The sequence below is a fragment of the Clupea harengus genome, chromosome 6 (assembly GCF_900700415.2).
Source record: "Clupea harengus chromosome 6, Ch_v2.0.2, whole genome shotgun sequence".
Classification (NCBI taxonomy): domain Eukaryota; kingdom Metazoa; phylum Chordata; class Actinopteri; order Clupeiformes; family Clupeidae; genus Clupea; species Clupea harengus.
In genome coordinates this window covers 22489498-22513101 of record NC_045157.1, presented here as the reverse complement: position 1 = coordinate 22513101, position 23604 = coordinate 22489498, and the positions used below count along the sequence as shown (strand labels likewise).

The window sequence follows — 23604 nt, the reverse complement described above, 5'->3', positions numbered from 1 at the left end:
ATTTATGGAGTGCTGCGTTCGCCTCGCACGCTCAGATGGCGGCACGAGATGAGGAGAGACGTCTCCGGCTGCTCAGGTGCTGCTGCTCGGCCCCAGCTATCACTCTCCCCACAGAGAGGCAGCGGTGACTAACAGCCCACTGATCTTCACCAAAAGCCGCAGGGTTTGTTTGATGTCTGACGGAGGGAGCCACTCGGCATCAGATGTGCCCGCTTTCTCTGATTTTTGTTGCGCTAAGTGTGAGCTAACTTGTGTGTGTGTGTGTGTGTGTGTGTGTGTGTGAAAACGTGTTAATGTATTTGTGTGCATTTGTGCACCTGCCATGTTTGCTTGCATGTGTGTTGTGCGTGGGGAATGGTTTGTGTGTCTGCATTTATGTGTGTTTTCATGTTTGTGTGTGTGTGTGTGATATGTGCAATAGCAGATTCCCACTGTGAGTATGATTGTGTGCAGAGGCAGAGGCCATTATAAAAACGGCATCACAGATCCTGCAGATAAACACACACGCACAGACTCCAACTGTCTCAGCTGAGGAAGCAAATGCAGGTGAACTGAACCTCCACTCTATTACTAGTGCAGATTGACAGGACATACCACGGTAAACACACACACATGCACACAAACGCACACACACATTTCTCTGTTGGGAAGGATGAGCAAATGAGAGTGGGAGTACGTTTCTCACAGAAAAGATTACTCAGTTATACTGAGTGTGTGTGTGTAGGTGTGTGTGCATATGCAAATAAGTGAATGTGCGTACATCAGCATGACATGAGCCAAGCATGTGAGAGAACAAATGTGTAAACTTCTATCTGCGCATGTGTGGAGGGAGAAGCGTGTGTGTAAAAGTGTGCGTGTGTAGGCATATGGGTGAGCAGGTATGTATGAGCATGCCTACATATTCCTTATTACTTAGGGTTTAACAACAAGACTGTGCATGAACTAGTGTGTGTGTGTGTGTGTGTGTGTGTGTGTGTGTGTGTGTGTGTGTGTGTGTGTGTGTGTGTGTGTGCGCGCGCGCGTGTGTGTGTGTGTGTGTGTGTGTGTACCTTGCAGGAGCAGGTGGAGCAGCGATCCTGGCTGAGGCTCCACTCCTCGCCGTTGCGTTTGAGGCCGTCCTCATGGGGGCAGTCGCCGGTGCACTCGGGCCCAATGGTGCACATGCAGTCGTAGCCCCCCCGCAGGTTCACACACACCGAGTCGTTCCAGCAGGTGTGGGTCTGAGTGGCACACTCGTCCACGTCTAGGGCACACACACACACAGTCATCCGTCAGAACATCCACGAGACAGCCTTCACAGATCGCTTCTATACACGGCATCATCTAGAAGTGTTGGTGGACAAGAGTCCTTTGAAATCAGTGCTGCTGTCCAGTGAAGCCATACTGTACCAAGGCCAACAATGGCGGTAATACCTTGTGGGTATGAGTCAAATCAATTCTTATCGGACCTCTCATAATGGTGAGTGCAGACCTGAAAACATTTTTCCCATCCAAGGGCACATATTACATAAGGCACAGAACTTTGAAATGGAAGCACTTACACAAGTGGACTACATACAGTGAAATGTTTGCTGTTTTGAAATATACTACACAAAATTGATTTATTAATCCGGACATGTCTATGAGTAGACACTATCTTTGAAGTATTGATCAAATTGATCAAAATGACCTTCAGTGAACCTTCTTTATCTCTCCTGCAAAATGCAATACAATGCTTTCTTTTCCAGTAGACCACCAGAAGACCTCATGTTAAAAATATTAAAACGTTTAGTATGAATAAAAAGGACAATTTAAATTAAGTATGTGTGCAGCCATGCAATATTTAGATGATGTGCATTTTCAATCCAATTGGAAATGTTGACTTATTTAGTTTGGCAGTGCTGGGTATTGCTGAACTCTCCACCATATCCTAATGACCCATGACCAGTGTTCCACACACGCTACTAAATAGACTGAATGAGAAACATGTGCACATACCCCTCATTCATATGCCCTATTTAGCTCATTAAAAATCATGAGATCAAGTTTGGGAGGTGTAAAAACTAATGACAACCTTAAGCTGGGTGAAAATTACAGAGAAAAGGGTGCATAACATAGTGTGCCTACTCCTTTATAAATCTGACTGCTCTTAAACATTTGTTTATAGCTATTTGTGCATTTACCTTTCCAACAGATTTATCTGGCTGTGATTTATTTTTTTGTGTCTCCCTTGAAATACTCAACCTGTCATTGGCGCATGTCCATAAATTATCTTTAGTTATGTGTGATCTTGCATATTCTACTGGATTTTTTCTCTTTTAATGCAATGAATCTTACAACTCTTCAACAACTATGACAAACTTCCTTTCAGACTGTAGCCTGCAGCATCCCACTGTTGATAAACAATGACTTACACATTCCTGTCTCTATTTAATCTCAAAACTGTCTGACTCGTATTCGAGTATGAGTTGTGAGTCAGGTCTCACATTGCCTCCCCTTCACTATCATTGGTTCTTACAACTATGCGCTATCTCAAGGACTTCACTGAGAGTCAAAACATTTAAATAATACTAAAGAACCTACTTGAGGAAAAAGCGTTTTTTCTTTTTCTTTTTCCATCTCAACTTTTAATTGCTGTTCCCACTGAGTATCATCTTTATCTCCTAGGTGGAATGAAACTGTCCTCTGTGACAAAGGTGGGAGAGAAGCTTTCTCTCTCTCACTCTCTCTCTCTCTCTCTCACTCACTCTCTTTCTCTCTCTGGCTTTCAGCTGGACCTCAAGCAACACAGGCAACTAAATTCTAATTGGCCTCGGCATAAACCTCTCTCAGTGAGGGAGAGGGGGTGGAAAAAAAACACCCGACAAATTTATGTAAAATTGTGACAAGCTATTTGCATAAACTAAATGAAACTGCCGTCAGGGAGAGAGGCATAACTTAACTCTTTGCTGATTAATAGTTGCCCATGCTACATTTCTGCACAGTGCTACTCGCTGTGCCCCAGAGTAAACTAGTTTAACACACACACACACACACACACACACACCCACACACAGAGAGAGAGAGAGAGAGAGAGAGATACACAGAGAGAGGATCTTCACACTTTCTCCCTTATATTCATATCCACACAGCCATAAACACACAGACACATGGAAAGGTCATGTACATCACATAGAAAGAGTACACACAGCAGTATGTGTTTACTTCCTGTTATCCTGATCTTAATGCACAATCTGCTCATGAAAATCCCCAGCCCTAAAACATATGGATGATAAGCATCGACTGAAAAACACGCATGGCTGTCTACAGAGACTACGGCAACACAAATGACTGTTCCCCTACTGCCGCTATCCACGTGCATGCACACAAACCCACACTCACACATCCACACAAGGAGAGTGAAGAAGAGAGAGAAGGGGCTGTGATAACTCCATCTAAAATACAAACAGGAGAGCACCATTACAGAGAATTGCCTCCTTCGCTCCTCCCATAATAAGATTTCTTTGGTCAAATCCAACATAATAGCAGTTTTTTATCCAGCGTTTACGCACTTGTTAGCACTATGGGCTTAAGCTAATCTTTCATCAGCCGCAGCCCTATAGCGCTGCCCCTATCTCTGATCCACAACAATTTGAATAAAGACAACTTTCCAAACCACTATTTGTTTGCATACACATTTCAAACCCCAAACAGATATAGATTTATTCAGGAGCTGGCAAGGGGCGGGTGTAATAAAAACATAGCCAGCCTGGTCGGCAGTTCAGCCTGCCTGTGGCATGGATCTGTGTGTGCGGGATGAGGTCTACTAGTGGGCTTGTAATACAGCTTCTCTCCCACTCATCCAGTGCTGGAGCGAGACCATTACCCAGCATCACTATTTCATCTGACCAGCCACAGCTTCTGTGTTGTGGGAAGCCGAGTCAAGTCCAGCATGACCACAGATAAAGACAAACATAGGGAGAGAGAAGTAAATTAATAATAATAGTGGGTGAAAGAGAAAAAGACAAAGAAATGGAAGAGATTGAGAAGTTAGATTCTGAAATACATCTCCTGATGCACCTGAACTGGGTGATGTAACCTGGGGTCGTTGTCACCAGACACCCTCACCCAGGCAACCCAGCCATGGTCGATTAGGTTGCGGCTTGTGGTGTGTGGTGGCACTCGCTTGTCACCATGGACCTCCTCTCCAGATCCAGAGCCACCTCAGGGCCTTTCTCAGCTGCTCAGCTGGCGTTCCTGATGGCTCTGCTCCTGGCTACGCCTGTGATGCCCACTTAAGGCTTTCTGGAGTGAGTGCCCCATAAAACCTCTGCAGTCTACTTCGATGGCCGTGCATCTAGCCTTCCAGCCCTGAGTGTGACAGTCAATTACCTGTGGTTCATACTTGGGCCTCTTCCTTTTTTGAGCCTCCTCCATTCGGTCTTCCTATGGCACTGTCAGCTCCATGATGATGATGTTTTTAGTGATTTCATTTTTAAAGAGGATATCTGGCCCTAAAGTTGTACTGACAATTTGATGGGGAAACTCAGCTGTTTCTCCAAGTCCACCGAGGGCTGCCAGTCCTGAGCGGGCGCAAGCATCCCTGCTACCTTCTCCTAGCTGCTCTCCTGCCTTGACAAAAGGAATTGCTCGGCTGCTGCTGCTGCTGCTGATTCCCCTGCTGATGGCTTCTGCAATAGGTTTCAACACCTGGTTATGGCACCAAGTGCATCGGCCCTTGGGTAGGAACTCATTATGTGCACCAACGTGCCTCTTGCTGAGCCAGGTGGACAGTTAGGAGTCCCCACTTTGCTGAATCTGAAGATGTTCCGCAAGACGTCGTAAACCGCCTGAATCAGGAAGGCTCTGCCTGCTAGAGATCCGTCCATGTGACTTTAAGGTTCATGGCATGCTCTCACCTTGTCCAGGCCCCCACACTGACTCATACCAGCAGCTCTGCTCGACCTCACCTTCTGCCCTCACCTCCTCCCCTTGCCTTTCCCATACCATGGTGTTGTGAACATACCCAGACCCGCTCTCCCACTTCTCACTGCTCACACCAGCACTCTGTGACTCAGTCGTGACTCAGCTTCCGGTACAGCGTCCTCAGCTTGCCTCCATTTTCTTCACCACTACTCCTTCCTAGGCCACCTTTCAGTCCCTCGAGTCTCCATACATCATTACCTCTCTTGTCCGTGTCACCTTGAACTCCTCTTCCAAAGACTTTAAGGGCAACTGGAGCTTTGTGTTGTTTGAGCATTGTTGCTGAGGCTTCTGGGTAACCCTATTCATCACCTGAGACAGTCACTGACCTTTCTCTTCAAGGCCTATACAGTGGAGATTGGGACTTCGTAGATAAGTAGCGTCCAGAGTATCCTTGGCAATATACCATGCTAGTATGTCCAGGCCTTGAACTTGCCTGGAAGGCCAACCTGGTTGACTGATCTCAACCAGCTGTCCAGTTTCTGACAGGCTGACTGAATAAATGCCTTCAGGCTGCTGTTGAAAACCTTGCCCAGGCTCTTCACTGGCTTCTCTGAGACCATTGGGATCAGTGATCCTTCAAGGCTGAAGCATAATCTGTCCATGACTCTGCCCTTCTTCATTATGAGTGTTCACTTTGCCGGCTTAAAGCCTTAAAGTTTTTCCAGCCCTTGAAGGATCAACCTGCAACTTGGCACTGACTTTATTGTGACTCTCAGGTCATCCATAAAAGCTGTGATTGGAGGCTGACGTGTCCCTGATAAGGTCAGAGGGCCCCGGCCCACCTCCACATTGTGCCACTCTGATGTTACTGACCCTGCTGAGACTCTAATCTTGAACTGGTTGTAGTAATCCAAGATCAGGTCTACAATGTGGTGTGGCACAAGGCACTTGGCCATGGTGGTCTGTACCAGTTTGTGGGGAATGGAGCCATATGCATTGGTTAGGTCTAGCCAGATTACCTTGAGGTCTTGTGGATGAGCTGGGTCACCACTCCAGTGTGTTCTAGACACCCCAGCACTCCAGGGACCCCACCCTTTTGCATCAATATGTCTATGCAATTGTTTCTTGAGATGAAGTCGGCCATCCGCCTTGCTACCATACTGAAGAAGATCTTTCCTTCCACGCTTAGAAGTGAGATTATCCTGAATATTGGTCAATTCTCCAGACCCCTTTGGCAAATTTCCACTTCTGTGCCTCCTTTCCTCTCCTCCAGATGATTCTCAGGTATTAAGATATTAGGTATTAAGTTACACAGAAATAAAGAAACAGACAGACAGACAAACAGACAGACAGACAGATACATAGATAGATAGAGTGATTGAAAGAGAGAGTGTGAGTGAAAGACAGAGGCTAAAAAATTAAAGAGATGGCAAAGTTATTTATAAAGATAAAAATTACAAAATGAATGGTAGATAGATAGGGCTGAGACATGACTTTCATCCAAACCTTCCTCTGTCATAACATTAACATAATCATGTCATGAACATGCTTTGGCTAGTGTTATGTAAGGGATAATGACCACTTATTTATAAGAAAATATTGGAAGAGGCAGATGCAAAGAAGTTTCCTTTGCCAAGTCCCATTTTTTCGTACAACGGGACACTTCAAAGGCCGTTATCCCGTTTATATGCTTTTAGGCAAGCATGTATAGCCCACAAAGAAACATTTGGGGCAGTTTAAAAAGAGGCTTGTTTAGTGTGAAGTACTGCATTCTTCTTCCAAAGGATAACATTGCTTTGTTACAATTGATTCCATTGTTGCCAATGCTTAGCTTGCTAGCTGTTTCTGATTCTGTCCTTGCTAGCTGTTTCTGATTCTGTCCTTGCTGGCTTGCCCGCTTGCTAGTTCTCCAGATAACATGTTATTTAACCATGGAATTCATTGCATTTAGACCACTTGGCAAAATGAGAGAATACATTTATTTTGTTCATTCATTAGCTTCCCTGACTACACACTTACTGTAGCAGGCTCTATCGATGGACAGCTTTTCAATCAAGCGTTATTTACTATAGTTGTTATAGCAACCATTCAGTTTCCAGAGCATTGATATAGAAGGGGGAACTTTTCTACCTGATCTACTTCATAGGTGTCCCATTATTAAGAATATTAATAAGCCAATCAAAAAAGAGTATTTCTCGTCTCCTGGGTATATAATTCCATGTGATAATAATGTAATATGATAGAAGGTGCCCTGGCAATTACTGATAATAGTAGTTAGACACTGTTATATCATTGGACATCATGATGAGGGGGAGGACGTGGCATCTTCAAGGTATAGTTATGAAAGTGTTATGATGACAGAGGCTTCAATTGACATTTAGTAAAAGCAGGATTATAACGCAAACCCCTGCAAGAGTAGCCAGGTAACAGCCAACTGAATGTAATCTGGGTAATAAGAGCTACAGCAGGGCCCACTGTCAAACAACCCACTGGGGTTCTTTTGCTCCTGGAGCAAAATGGGGCAAAATACAGAGGCAGTCAGGAGTGCCACAGAATCTGCCACTCAGGGTCTTTTTTTCACACTCTTGGTTTCATCTCAGGCATTGCTAATGAAATGCAGAGGAATATTAATATTTAATCACCTATTTAGGTCATTCACCCTGCTCTCCAGAATGCGTGAAATCAACATGTGTGTTGTGAGTAACAGGCTCGCTTTGGGTGAAGCATGTGAAGCATACTGATTCCTCTCGTGCTTCCTCTCTCCCTCCTGCTTTCTTTGTTTTTTTTGTACTCTTACACTCTCTTGATCATGTTCACAGATGTCAGGTTAAACTACTCTTGCTAATTAAAATAGGCTGAACTCATTGCATTGTAATAGACACAGATGATTATAATGTAACAGCCTCCAATTTCTTCATCCTTCTTCCTCTTGCACACACATGCAGACACCCCCACAGACAAAGTACACATCAGTACAGAGGCAATGTTTGATCTCTGCTGAACAGGTTGAGTACATGGGCTCTGGCTGTTGGATCAGCAGCTGATATTAGTTTAATATGAATGACTTAATAGGGGAGGGAGGGAGGATTTGGCAGTGTGTGTGTGTGTGTGTGTGGGCGGGTGTGTGTGTATATGTGTGTGTGTGTTTGTGAGGAGAGATTCTCCAGAGGTGCTCTTAATTATTCCTCACCGACACAGGAGCTCCCATCAAGCAGGTAGGAGCCATTGTCATGGAAACCGCTCCTGCACTGGCAGTGGTACCAGCCGGGTAGGTTGACGCAGCGGGAGTGGTTCTGACACTGGATGAGACCCTCGGCACACTCATCGATGTCTGGGAAACACACACACACACACACACACACACACAAACACACACACACACACACAAACACACACACACACACAGACACACAAACACACACACACACACAAACACACACACACACGCGCGCGCACACACAGACACACACACACAGAGACTCATTTATGACAGCATTGTTTGCCCCTTCACGTAGGACTTACAACCCACCGCTAGTAAGCCTGGAAACAAACAAGAAGAATTACAGCAAAACACTTTGAATTTTAGTATCAACTGATGTGGCATAGTGATTCACTGCAAACTATTTTCGGCACAATAATTAAGGAACACTCAGGGAGGCATATTAATTAAGCAGGTTTTAGAACACAGCTAGGAAGGCAGGCCCGTTTCTGCACATTGCTGTTTGAGATGAGAGTTCCAGGTACCATTAACATGTAGCTAGAAACACAAACACACAAACATACACACAAAAGCAGCACTAATACACGAATGCATGTATACACACGTATGTGACAAAGACTTTCCCTTCTCTCCCTAAGCTGTAATAGCTGTCATAAATAATGCATATGACAGGCTGTGATCCATCCCACCTTTTCTTTTTATTATGGATTCAAAGCCGCCCTGCCCTACACTTGTGCTTTCAGTTTGGCCTGCACTTACAAATGACCCTTCCGAGAATGGCATCCATTTCATACAGCAGAGACCTCGAGGCGTGGCCTGGTGATTCCACTCTTATCCCCTGATCACCCAGCTTGCTTAAGGATGGAGGAGAGGAGAGGAGAGGATGAAGAGAGGAGAGGAGGAGGAGGGGCCCTGGGGTAGACGGCTGAAGCTGTCCTCCTCCACCTGTCACTTCACATTTTCCACGGCCCATCCTGCGAGGACGCAGGTCAATGCAACAGACATTTAGAGGGATGCGGTTGTTTAATGCGGGATATGTGATCTTGCGTTAACCTTGCTGTAACTTAATCCAGAACAGAGGAGGCTTGTCAGCAGCAGGAGGGCATCACTACTTCACCGATGTGAAAGAAAAAAAAAACAATGACAATTTCAAAGCTTTCAACTTCAAAGCTGACCATACCCTGCCCCTGCCCCTGCCCTTTCTCCTAAAAAAAAAAGTCAGACTGCAGGCAATTCTGAGTGTAGCTCAAGTCAAAACTTGTTGGAAACTTCTAAGATAGACACTGTTAGCAAAGATCAGCCATTTTGTAGCATAACAGAGCATTCTTTTGTCGAGGGTATTCCTGTGGTTTGCACTCAAAGGGCACAGATGAGCATGTTAAGTGGTTTTAAAGTGACAGCTTCAGGATTCTTTTTGCAACAAAAAGGACAAGATTAATTTTTTTCCCCTTGTGAGTAGTACCGGGCCATAGATGAACACATCAATGGGGGTTGAAGAGGCGGTTCAGTGAGGACGATTTCCAGTAGTCTGGTGAATGTCTCAGCATGGTGTCGGCACAGCAGGTGTGTGTGTATGCCTCGGTTAAATAGTGTGGCACGGACAGGAAAGCACATGCAGTAGTCATGTGATTCAGGCTGCACTATGCACAGGGTCAGAGTCAAACCTCTGCCTCTAATAAAGAATGGAGTCCGTGATTCATACTATTTTATACCTGGCACTTAATGAAAGAAAAGCATTGTGTGAGGCAATTTTTATTCCTCCACCTGCCCGCTCCGAGTGATTTTCCTGTCTCGGGACTGTAATGGTGGCTCATGCGGCTTTCTCGGTCGGCCTAGTTTTCTTTTTGACATCCCAGCAATTAAGGGAGACGGCTCCTGTATGTTCCTGCACTCTGTCAAAGCAATTAGCTTTGCGTCCAAAAATTCTTAGAGGAATAACCTGAAAAATTCTTGACAAGAAAATGCCTCTCTGGGTAGCATTTAAACTGCGTCCTATGAAGAGTTGATGTCAGTCCCCTTATTCAATGCCATTGTGTTTGTTTTGCATGGCACCTCCGTTCGTGTCATTAAGGGAGCGACAGTCTGTTTGCACAATGGCTTTGAGGAGCTTCTGGTTAGCCCCTGTGGATCACAATCACGGTCCTCTCTGCCATTGTATTCCAACCAGACCAGTGGCGAACGCCAGCGATTCGCCTGGCACTGTCGGCCCTCAATGCTTTCTGCTTGTCTACACTCAGTGTGACAGTCATAGTGTAGGGCAGCTACATGCTCTACATCGAGCCTTTGTTCCCTTGTTCGACCTCCACATTAAAGATCCTTTATGTCACAGCTGCCAGCTACTACTGAAGTACATATAAAGTGCATGGTACACCTTAGTTTATTCTTTTGTTCATGTTTATTCAGATACAGTTATTCCATTAGACTTACAATGACTGGGGGATGTACACACTTTACCTGCATGTCTGCTTCCTGAGAATGGACAGCACGACCTTGGCACTGCAAGCCCCCTGCTAGATGTTGAGTTGCAGAGCACCTCCCCCCGCCTCCACTCTATGCACTGCAGAGACCCCTCGCTGTGCCAGCCTTCTGTTTTTGTCACTACACTGGGCCCACCGCGTGTCTATTTTTGTTCAATAGGCACGCTGAATTCGTACGCTGGAGTCGTAGTTGGATTTACATGCTATCACAGCAGCATCCATTGTTTAGAAGCCCGGAGCATCGAGCTGGTTATTAACTCATCAAAGCTCACGCCCACACTCGCTTTAATACACTAGCAATTGTGTTTCATTAATTCGCAGACTCTCATTTACATTTCTTATTAATATCCTCGCAGGGAGCAGTAATCTCGAAATCGGGCCGCGCTGCCATCACAATGGGAGTAGTGAGAGGATTGTGACTGACAACAAGGGAAACAAGAGTGCTGTCCTCCAGCTAAAATGGCGGCCTATCGAGGAAGTTGTATATCTCCGATAAAACCACACTCGGCACTGTCAGCCCTATCGAGTACCAATGACTCCTGTAGTGTCCTGTGTGTCTGTGCATGGTGCAGTATGTCTGTGCAGCTTTTGCCATCAACCCAGATGGGCAGAGAATCACTGGTGACCTTCAGGGAGCTGAGGCAAGAGCATCGACGCCATCACTCAAAATTACAGCTCATTTTACCCTAAGAGAGCAGCAGTCATGACTGACGCACGTCTGTGGCACCTTATAACAGCAGAGGCTCGGAACATCTTTTTTTGAAGAGTTTGACTGAATAAGCAAGTATGGATTTTTCCATTGGGGTTATAATGACAGTCTGGGGCTTCAAAGATGGGAAGAGGAACTAATTTGAAAGAAGGAGAACAATGAAAGATTACTTAAAGGATGAGGAGAAAATGTAAAGAGCAAAAAAATAGACAAATCCATTAAGATGTCAACCTAGATTGGTCAAAGTCAAAGGGTCCATCTGCTAAAACATGAAAATTATTTTTAAAATAATTACTGTGTGATTAAACATGTTTTAATTGCCTGTTAGCTCTATCTCAAATTTATAAGAGAGCATTTTGATTAGAGCAATTTGTCATGGTTTACTCATCTGCAGATAATTAAATTAAAGATGTCAGACTGAGGTGTTTTGGCCATTCCCTTGGCCTGATATCATTAGGGAATAGAGTTATTGTTTTGATTAGCTGAAATGCCTGCCACTGTACTTAAGGCACAGCAAGATATTCATTAACAGCACATCATATATTTCAGTGTAAAATAATGATCCAAGTATTGCTACAGACAGAAATGCAATAAGCCATCAATGCCCACAAGAAATCATAAGAGCATATGAATAATTAATTCAACATTGTCAAGGGTCTGAAGGGTCTTAACCATTTAGTGTGTACCGTAAACCTTTTAGTGTGATCACATATGTCTACATTAGCAGCAATGTTTGCACTAAGACTGCGCTTAAATTTCACTGGGGTCTCTTCCCTCATTTATCATAAGATCAACAGCCTTCAATGCATCCACCGGAGTCCTAAATTAAACATTAAATCATAAATAAGCAAAAACCTATAGCATAGCATCTGCTCAAGACTCCCTCTGAGACTATTTAAAGGGCACCTTCACCATATAATATAGCATGCTCTGGAACCAGAGGTGACAAAGCTGTCTTTTAGTTAAAAGCAGTGCATTTGTTCTCTTTCTTTCCCTTCTTAATTGTTTTGATTGGTCCATCAAATTAATTAAACCCTCCTCCATCTGTGCTTAATACTAATATCCTGCTTGCCAAAAATAATTGAACACACTGGATGTTAAAATCACTCACTTCACAAAAAGGAGATGGGGGACCAATTGCTTTCATTCAGGCTTGCATGAGGCAAGAAGACTAGAGTAAGTATTTTAATTTCACCCTTCAAAATCATTAGCCACAGTCCTCAGATCTCCATTAAAGCCTGTTCTCCATAACAATGTCCTGATTATGGCCGCTCCAAATCATTGTCCTGTAGCTATCAACAGAAGCAGAAAATCAACTGGATATGAAAGGCAGACAGGCAGACAGACAGACCGAGAGACAGTTAGAGAGAGAGAGAGAGAGAGAGAGAGAGAGAGAGAGAGAGAGAGAGAAAAGAGAGGGAAACCAAGTCCAAATGTGTTTAACCTCTGCTTATGTGAGGCGTAGCCAAGAGAGGCAATGAGGCTCCTCAGCGGTTGCGTGAAACAACAGGAGTGCATCGCCGCATCCCTGAGGGCCATGCTGAGGAGCGGCAGGAAATGGATCTGTTTCATTCCACATAAGAGACGAGCAAGACAGATGGAAGGCTGCGTCGAGCTCCTCACTCAGACGGGCCTCGGCCAGCAAAAGACAACACGTCTGCCGAACAGCACTGCAGGCTAAGGACGCCAGCTCTGCGGAAAGAGAACTCATTATGGAGACAATGTTCTCGCCGGCACTGTACAAGGCACCTGCTCAGAGAGAACACACCAATCTCCATCTCAATTCCCTCCCCCCCTCCTCTGTACACCCCTCCACCCCCCGCCCCCTACCACTGTTCCACCTCCCAGAGCAGAAAGTAATCAGGTTCTGAGTCCGCATGCTGCAGAGAGGCACAGGCGGAGAGGAACCAGGGCGGTTTTCATCGTTACAGAGAAATCTACAAATTACACACCGCAGACCCTTATAATTGACAGGAGGCGGAATCAGGATTGGTGGTGCAATTGAAAATCCCATGATTCCTGAGACGCTCACACACACACACACACACACACACACACACACACACACACACACACACACACACACACACACACACACACACACTCACACACACACACACACAGACACACAAACGCGTGCACAGACACACAATCAGTGTGCATGTGTTCTGAAGAGGAGGGTTTCTACAGAATTACCTAATTCGGCTGAAAATACCCTGCATTAGGTAAGCACCACAGGCTCCACCTGCTTTTGGTGTGAAAGGAATAGTTTTGCCCAGCTAGACCCTTTTGTGATATAAAGCCATATGCATTTGCACGGTGGAAAGGCAGACTCGTAATTCCATCATAAACATCTGGTGCCTCAAAGCCTGTATTCAGTAGCACATACGTACAGGGTAACTGAATCACCTCACATCGAACCTATTTCTCTGTCCATACAGTCTGACCTTCTGATATAGTGAATGAATCAGGGCTAATTATTTCCTAACAAATGTCAGAGCCACCTTAGAGAGATTCTGGTCTGAAACTATTATGGGATCATAAAGGGGTGCATCGAAGAGCTGGACTGGGCTTGGGAAGGGACTTGGGCAGATGTGCGGTGGTCTCCAAAATGGAAGATCTCACACGTATATATATTGCATTTATCTTTCAAGGGTAGAGTTCTGAGGGACATGCTGTTGCCCCTATGGTGTGCAATTCTGGGGTGGGTCTGGGCAACATTGTGGGCGGTGAGGGTGAGAAGGGGGAGGAAGGCACAGCCCTCCACCACACCCCCAGCCCTCGGCTGCTGCTCTGCCTCTACAGCTTAGCAGTGTCGGTGTGTCTGGCTATAAAAAGCAGCAGAGAAAATAGACGGTTGGGCAAATGGTTGGGTTGCATCCAAGGCAGAGAGAGAGAGGGAGAGAGAGAAAGAGAGAGATAGGGGGAGAGAGAGATATAGAGAGAGAGTGACAGAGAGAGACAAAGAGAGAGAGAGAGTGAGAGACTGTGTGTGAGAGAGTGAGTGAGTGAGATAAAGAGATAGCATTAATATACAAATCAACTACAGCTTTATGTAGCTAGTGCTAACTATTTGATCTTTGTTAAAATGACGAAGCCTCTGTTCTGAATGGGAAAAGCAGAGCAAACAGGGTAAGGAAGATATCAACAGCAAGATGGACCGGTGGTAGGGACTAATGGGACAACAATTTCAAGTTGTATGTGTCAGCCTGAATTGTTGACTGTCTTCCTGGTGATTCGTGGGCTTATTTGTAATACCTTCCTCTGCTGGAGTGCTTGCTGTTCGATCAGTGAGGTAGTGGAAAGTTGGCAAACAGAGAGTAATCCCTGGTCGAGTCATCCCCTACATCACTTATTTATTCCTGGAATGACACACCGTGCTTCAGTAATACATATTCTGATGGAGATGTCTTTAATCAATTCAATTCTAGGCGCGTATCAAGCGCAAACCACCAGCATTTCTGTGCCGCCTGCCAGTAATCCAGAAACTAAATTCTGATCAAAGCTCTTGAAGTTTCAAATTGGAATACTTTATAATATAATTTAATAAGCTACTTTGTGGGATTTACATATTAGACTTAAGAATTAAAATAACTGGTGTAATTAGTAGAAGGCCCGATTCACACTGCCTGCGCTGTGTGTGGTGGCTGTGTTACCTGTTGATTATCATTGTAGCACCCATGTTAACACGTGAGAGAATGCACACTGCATGCAAGAGTCACACATCTCAGGTGTGGCTCGAGCCACGCTGCAGCCGCATAACAAGAGTTTCGACGTGGAACTTATTTTTCAAGTGTGAGGTAAGCGGTTCGGTTTTGATAGTCATATTGACAACATACCAGCAACATTACATAACTGACACCTTACACTGCAGCTTCCATGTCTGGGTTATATGTCACAGACATGACAGAAATGTAAATATTATATTTTGTAACCATTTTAGCAACTGCATGTAATGAAAGGGGAAAGTAGAGGCTACATGTGTACTAAATATTAACCCAATGTAGGCTATAATTACATAGGTTAGGTTACATTAGGTTAACAGAACATTAGGTGAAGGGCAGTAGTTGCTCTCTCTCTCTCTCTCTCTCTCTCTCTCTCTCTCTCGCTCTCACTCTGAATGTGACTGCTTTCAGGTTACAACTGGACAACTTCCAGGTCTTCACTTTTTGGACCACTCGTCATGATACCAAACTGATTGTGTGTTGACCGCCATTATCAAAGGCAAACTTGATGCAGAAAGCAGCAATAGCGGCGCCGCAGCAAAAACGTTGCCGGTGTGAAGACCCACACGCAACCGAGCCACAGCAGTTCCGCAACGCAGCAGTCAGACACACGCAACACAAGCAGGCTTTGCATTTTCTTCAATGAGGCCGTTAAGTCAGAATACTATGTTGACTGCAATATTTTGCCAAGCTAACTGACCCTGTGGTCAAACAGCAGTGTGTGGAATAAGCAGAATTTATTTTAGGCTGATATGCTTTCAAATCTCCAGTCATCATCTATAAAGAAACAGAAATTCGAACATCCAATGGAACTAGATAAATACAGAGCCCACCAACTCATTGCAGGGGTTCTTTTGCTACACTCCAGCAGTGTTGAAAGATATGTGTTGTCTCCCTTGTATGCCAGAGCCCACCCTGCCGGGCAGCTACTTTTTTGATGACGGCATCACTTCGATCAGGCGTTCACAAAAATCACTGCTAACAGCCCCAGCGATGCATTCAACAACGGTGGGAGCTGGAGCAACTTCAGGAAATGGAGGCCATGTTTAATGGAGACAAAAAAAAGCTCCAGGACTAACACGCTTTATCAGATGCTTCGTGGAGAGATAGGCGTTGTGGACTGCGGGCTGTGTTTAATGAGGTGCAGATGTGTGTGTGACAATGTGCTGCAGCCTACCTGTCTCACAGAGACGTCCCGTGAAGCCGGAGGGACAGACGCAGGTGTTGGGAGCCACACAGGTTCCTCCGCTGCGGCAACCCTCTTCACAAAAAGCTGAGATGGAGAAACACACACACACACACACACACACACACCACAGTTAAAAAAAAAAAAAAAAACTGCAACTGTGTGCTATACTGTGCTCACACTTCTTTTCCCTATAAAAGGCAAAGACAACACTTATGTATCTTTATATGCATAGAGCCAACCCTCCCACATACTGTCTGCATGCAAATGCTTTTGAGCAGCACTTGGAGATAAAGCAATTTCAAAGGGAAGCGAGAAAAAAGCGAGCACTCACACAACCTCTAGTGCACTGCCAGTGAGGACAGACCGAGGACAGTGTCTCTCTTTGATATAAAAAAGTAATACGCTCTGATCGATTTCATGTCCATTTATCATGGCCTATCTGCTGTCCATTTATTATGGCCTATCTGCTGTCCCTGAAGGGGTGACATTACAAAGTAATTTCACAAATTGCATGTAATTCACTTCTCATTTCTGGAGAACCCTTACTTTTGGGCAAAATCTGTTGCCTTTTGGAAGCAATGGGTGAATGAACTGCCTTTGTGCGTGCGTCCCCTGACACATGTTGAATGCCGTGATTGCTATGTGCCACGCTGCTCCTATCTCTATGGGGAACGCATGTGCTGCTGCCTGTTAAATATTGTGGAGTTGCCAGGCAGCATCTGAACATTTATTTTGCCCATCAGGGAAGATGGATTGGAAACCAGAATGCACACACACACTGAGACTCACACAGTGCATGTTGAAAATGTCATAGTCGTGAGGTGGATGAGGGGAACAGAGATAGAGTCAGGTGTGAGAGAGGGAGAGATGGTGGTGATGTTAGTGGAGAGAGTAGGATCCCAACTGAAAAAGAGGGAGACTGATGAAAATTGAGTAGCTGAATATTTTGAAGTTTATTGAGTCCCTATGCTGTAAGTCCAGGCTGTAACACCAGTCAAATAATATGTATCTTCCAATCATCCCGGGGGACAGATAACTTGCATTTGCCACCTAAGAAATGAAGCAGGGAATGTAAGTCGATTCTTATTTGTTTTAAACCCAAAATAAAGGGCAGACCAAGGCTCAGTAGACTTTTTATGCATTCTGAATGAGCTGTGGGATGATCACAAAAAAGAAAAGTAGCAGCAGCCCACTCTGCCACTGATAAATCTGTGAGCATGATTAAGCCTACATATCAGGACACTTCGAAGGCTTTATACTACAAATGCCCAATGTTACTACACATGATTAAGCCTACATATCAGGACACTTCAAAGGCTTTATACTACAAATGCCCAATGTTACGACACATGATTAAGCCTACATATCGGGACACTTCGAAGGCTTTATACTACAAATGCCCAATGTTACGACACATGCTTAAGCCTACATATCGGGACACTTCGAAGGCTTTATTCTACTAATGCCTACTGTTATGGCACATGTTTAAGCCTAAATGTACACAAAGTAAACATCAGGTTTAATACAAAAATCAACCATTATTTACTTTGATTGTTATGATTACCATGTGTAGTGTCCAGAATACTGATATAGAATGGTGATTGATTTTTTTTTTTACCAGATCTACTAGGTATATACAGAAATATCGGATACCAGCCAGCCAATGAGAAAATATCATATTTCATCACTGGGGTAAAAGATATAGTTATTGTACAGCTACTGATTATAAGTTTTATAATTATTTATGTCTCTAGATTTCTGACCTGGGCTTTGGTCTTCAGGTTCCTAGTCTCAAGGTAAGCACTAACCTGATTGCTGCCGAATCCAATTACATGTTCCTTCCTTATTCAATTAAATCAGGTTACAGCACATCCATTTATTTATTCACTCTGCAATGGCTGTGCAATGACTTTTGCCTAGCTGAAACCTACAGAAATTGAATTATGGTGGTATAAGAGTGAACCCATATGGGGCCATATGATGGTCTTAGACTGATCATTCTAAGCAGACTGATTATTCTAAGCAGGCTTATAAGTTAAATTAAGATGTACGCGGAAGCAACCGGTCACATCGGAAACACTTCAAGCTGGAAAATTCATAATGCAGTCTAGACAGTGGTTTTGCTGCTGTACAGATATCAAATTGAGCAGCCATTTCATTTATGCTAAAGCATTACAGTATATTAATAGATTTCCACAGTATTTTAGAAGTGAAGGTGCCCTGAAATAAAATGTCAAATCACCTATCTTTTTGTGCAGTTGTAACATTGTCAGTTTGTATATGCATAAAGTTTGTCAAGAAGTCCATATCATTTTTTATCCATCAAATAATAATCACACAAATCCATTATGATTGTTTGTTGATTGCTAACATCAACATAATTTAGTTGGTATCCCCAAGTAAAAGTGTGTAAAAGTTCAATGTCACCTCAAAAAGACAAGGCAAGGTTAAAGACTGCGGAGTTGCCAGGTAGCATCTGAACATTTATTGTCTGCCCTGTAATAAATGTCAGATCACTTATCTGTTCAATGGGTAGAAATTTTACAAGGCAAGTTGGAGACTGACAAGGACCACATATTACCTTGACGAAAGCTTGTGTCAAAACAAACATTATCCTTCAACTGCAATCACTTGATCAACGACATGTCTGTTTTCTAAAATAAACACACATTTTGAAACACAGCGTATTCCTGATAAATCCACACAAAATTCGAAGTCTTTAAAATGATGTGCTATTGTGCATTGCAAAGATGTTTAATTGTATTTTATTGCCAGGGTTGGGAAGATTACTTTTGAAATGTAATAGGTTACAGATTACTTGTTACCCTGTTAAAAATGTAATTAGTAATCTAACTACTTAAGTAGTGTAACTAATTACATTTGATTACTTTCGGTTACTTTTTGATTGGCAGATGAGAGGTGCAAATTTAAACAAGGGAACCAATCAAAAACAACACTCACAATTTAAGCGCATACTGCCAAATTAATGGAGCCTGCCTAGATGCAAAGGAACAGAATTAATGTGATATTCCACATAACTGTAACAGATTACAATTACATTTATTTTGTAATTTAATTACATACATCTGTTACATGTAACTGTTTATTGCAGTTTATAAATAAGAAGACTGAAAGGTCTATCCAGAGAAATTACTGCAGGGTTTTACTGAAGACTAATCTCTTAAAGATTATCATCATTGTTATTCAAGTTCTGCCAGTCAGTATAGGTATGTTAACATAGGTGATATACAACTGTAAGGTATAAAGGTAACTGTAAGAAAAAGAGGCTAAATGGAAAGATAGACTTTAAGGATGTACATAACAGTATAATGAGACCAACAGCCAGAACTACCAGAGCAATACATGATGATGTGTTTAATGGAATGTGCTCCACTCACATAATTTATTAGAGTACAGTGAAAAAAATTAACAAATAAACAAATGTACACCACTATGCCAAGAGCCATTAAAGCCATTTATTTGACTGGGCCCTCTCTTTAGAAAACTTCTATCAAGTCCTAATGAAGACCCTGATTGCCTCTCCCGCTAATTAACTGCACAATCTAAAATGAATTACAATTATATTGACTCAATCTATCTACTTGTATAATTATCATACTATAGCCATTAGCACAAAGCTGGGCTAGGCTACTGGCATGAGTCTGATGGGAGATGAGACAGTGAGGAAAAGGACTAGAGCCTGCCTGAGCCGCCCAATGGGAGGGCTTTACCTGCCCCATATGCTCTCTCTGGGCCAGAGGTCAGCATGTAAGTGCACAGTGCTGTCCCCAGATGATGCACAGACTCTCCCCTCCTTATCTGTCACGTCACATCAACCCTGTGAGATATGATGGAGGGGAAGAGGAGCAGCAGAGGTGGAGGCAGAGGCAAAAGCTGCAGCAGTGGCAGCCTCGGCGAGATGAAAGAAAGGAGTCGGGAAGGAGAGGGTGGGGACTTGTCAGTGGGGCACTTTGGGGACCTGCACTCGCACTGATAGATCCTTCAATGAGACGGAGGAGCTCAGTGGAAGCTCAGGTGACCTTCGTGTGAGAGAAGAGCTAATGCTTCTCTGAACCCCAACACTGAGTTACATGACGCCAGCAGAAGATCCCAAATTAATCTTCCAAATCTGGGTTAAGAATCACATGAGTACAACTAATAGCAATCTTCATGAGCTGTTGAACATCCATGGGCCTATTCCCCACATTAGGAAACATGACGACCGAGAGGCAGTCCAAATAAAAATGAATTAATTCAGAGGATGAAAAAAGGCAGCGTCGAATAGACGCAATTCTGGAATTAATCTGAATTATTCATGCCTGATACGGCCATTTATTTCACAATATGATGGATCAACATAGAACCATTCTCTCAGAGGGAGATCAAACTTCTAATTGAAGAAACAAATCTAATTAGGACACAAAGCAGAGGATCTCAATGGGCTTGCTGTAAAAACAAAAAATAAATAATGTAATGCCAATGATGTTAATGTAGATTATATAGTGGTAATGACTGAATTAGCATAAATACAGTCATCAAACCTAATGGATTTTAATCAGGTTGTCACTTAGATAATGGCCATCAAGCTCTTTCTGTTAACTCCAGTGTCTAAATTCCCCTGGTGGCAACTGACTTCTTCTTAAACACCGCTTACTTAAACACTGCCAGAGGATTTAAATCTGCTGTGGGCAAATATGTAAGCTGTCTACCTGTACACTGTGATCAATGCTGCATCTAAAAAAAAAAATGAGTTGAGGAAAAGAACATGTCTATGAGTCACATGGGCTTCGTAATCAGGAGCATAACATCTCTGTATGGTTTAGCTGTATTAACAAGAAGTCAAACATTTCTGATAATAATTTTGCCTGTGAACCAGAGGAAAGCTTGAACTGCTACAGTAGCTGAAGCTTGCAGAGTTTAGCAAGATATGCAAACATTGCGTTTAGCATCTTAATAACTTCTCAGATGACTGTGGCCACATACAGCGGTGGCATATGGAAGATGGATGGGTGACTGTCAGATAAACTCTGCTTCAACAACAAGCACTACTGTGTTGAAAACATTCGCTTCACTACTTATGCAAATGTATGGTCTGGCGTTCAACCCTGCAAATCCTGCTAACCGAGCAATTTCACGTTAACAACTTTCGTAACACTATGCTTTGTGTTACACTGCATTGTTTACAGCCTTTAATTGCAAAGCGAGGCACTGTGTGATTTTGACAAGATTGTCATAGCACAAATGCCTTCAGATGCAGGTGACACAAACTGTTTGCAGCAGTAAGCACAAGGTTAGACATTCAATCACTTTACATTATCACTCCCAGCTGAGCGTGTGAAAGTTGTGGAAGACTCTCTCATCACCTTCGCTCAACAGTACACCTGTCACCGTATGCTGGATGCATACTGCACGGTACAATCTGAACCAGTATAGAAAATAACAATAATAGCTTGTCCTTCTCTAACACATCATATATCATTTAATTTCACGGTTATCACTCCAGAAACATGCAGGGCCATTGAACACACAATATAGTATATTGTTCCATTACAATATAGTAACGTTTAAGCAGGTCGTTGCAAACACTACAACACTGCAATTAATCTGTAACATGAGGAATAACATAACAAGAATAATTATCTTTACTCATCACAAAGTACTCGGATATTGTCGCCATGGCAGGGACACTTACAACCACTGCCATTCTAGTGTGAATTTTATGATGAAAATTAAACCATAGGTGATTAAATTCATCATCAATACACAACATTATAAATGTGACAAAAATCAGTGTCGTTAACCAAGTTCAAACACAATGCAGTGGAGGAGTAGATAGATCATTTTCTTGAAATGTAACTATTTGGTTGGAAGGTTGCTAGTTCGATACTGACTTCTCCTCACCAAGTGTCGAAGTGTTCTTAAGCAAGACACTGAACCCCCAACCGCTCCCGATGTGCAGGTTGGCACCTTAGATAGTAGCCTCCACCATCAGTGTGTGTGTGAATAGGTAGATGTCTGAGGCAATAACCTGTAAAGTGCTTTGAGTGCTCTATGAGTAGAAAAGCACTATATCAATGCAGTCCATCTACAATCCCTTACTATTTTCAAACAGCAGAAAGGTTCATTTCCCTTTCCGACATTTACAGAATTTCTTTAAGGTGCTGTACAATGAAGACTTTGGAATGGAAAACAAATGCCATGCAAGAAAGTTTCATACAGAAAGTATTAGCTTAGATGCTGTCAACTTCTCACCCTCTGGAAACTTCTGCTTCCTTGACCTTGGAATGTTTATCTGTTCGAGAGTCCTTCTCACACATTGCGTCACCCCACTTTCAGGTCAATCTGCTATGACTGCAGAATGCCATTTACCAGTGCCTGACCAAGACAGTGTAATGTCACACTGCGTGGGGAGCGACCCTTAATGAACACAATAAACTGCTCCACCTTCCACAGATAACTGCAAATCCACCTAGGCCGAAATGAATGCAGTACCTTTTGAATATAGACAAAGGCCTTTGCCACCAGAGCTATCAGAATTATCTACCAATTTCTCTGAGGAGTGCAGATGATGGAACACATTAGTTGATATGCGACACATCATTTAGCACTGAATGCGTTTGCATGTCATATAGCATGAAAGGGCCATCTCATTGCAGTCATAAAGGTGTCATGTTGAGATGCCCTTGGCAGTCGTGTGTGAGGGGCTTTCATAACTGAGGGCAGTGTACCATAGGCAGCACTCTATGAATTATTCCGACACACCAAGAGCATCTGGAATCTGTGTGCTGACAACACTATTGTCTGGGACAGATTGTACTTGAGAGATAAGATTAGGTTTACTGTTGGGAAGCATTTGTAGAGAATACTAATTAGCTTGCATCAGTGAGTCTCAAGATGCCACACACTTTGTGCATTTCAGATTACACTGTAAGAATGAATCTTTGCTCTATGTTTTTTAATGTTGTTTGTTTGTTGCTCTTTGTTTGTTTTTAATCCCTGAATTACACATGCATCTAATTAGTACTCATAGTACCATTAAAAACATGTCAGTGGTAACTGAACCAGATGCTAGTACAATTACAACAGGTAGTATTTTGAAGGTGCTATATGTAAGAATTTTAGTTAAAACGTTTCAAAATGAACTTAAAAGAGCAACAGAATGTGAAGAAATAACCGTTTTGACGTAATACACGCCTATGCACAGTGTTTGTTAATTGCTGGAGTTGTTGAATGCTTGATTTTTGAACTACAGAGCCTCAATCCATGTTCAGCTCGCTAGCCAATAGCCAGTCAGATTTAGCCCTTTCAAGGGTCCATTAAGTACTATAAGTAAATTGATTAGTTAGTTGGTAACTAATAAATAACCCAGGACTAATTGATTGAATAATATTAAAAATGAA

At 43.2% G+C, this 23604-nt stretch overlaps 1 protein-coding gene across 1 annotated transcript in view; it reads right to left on the bottom strand.

The window, feature by feature from the left end:
• Positions 1-23604, bottom strand: part of LOC105902974 (protein kinase C-binding protein NELL1) — a 130535-nt gene that overhangs the window by 5798 nt on the left and 101133 nt on the right. Inside the window, exons 15-17 of the mRNA XM_031569435.2 lie at positions 16193-16288; positions 8075-8215; positions 1050-1243 (exon numbers count right to left, since the gene is read on the bottom strand). Coding sequence (XP_031425295.1) covers positions 1050-1243; positions 8075-8215; positions 16193-16288 — 431 coding nt within the window. The remainder of the gene's footprint in view (positions 1-1049; positions 1244-8074; positions 8216-16192; positions 16289-23604) is intronic.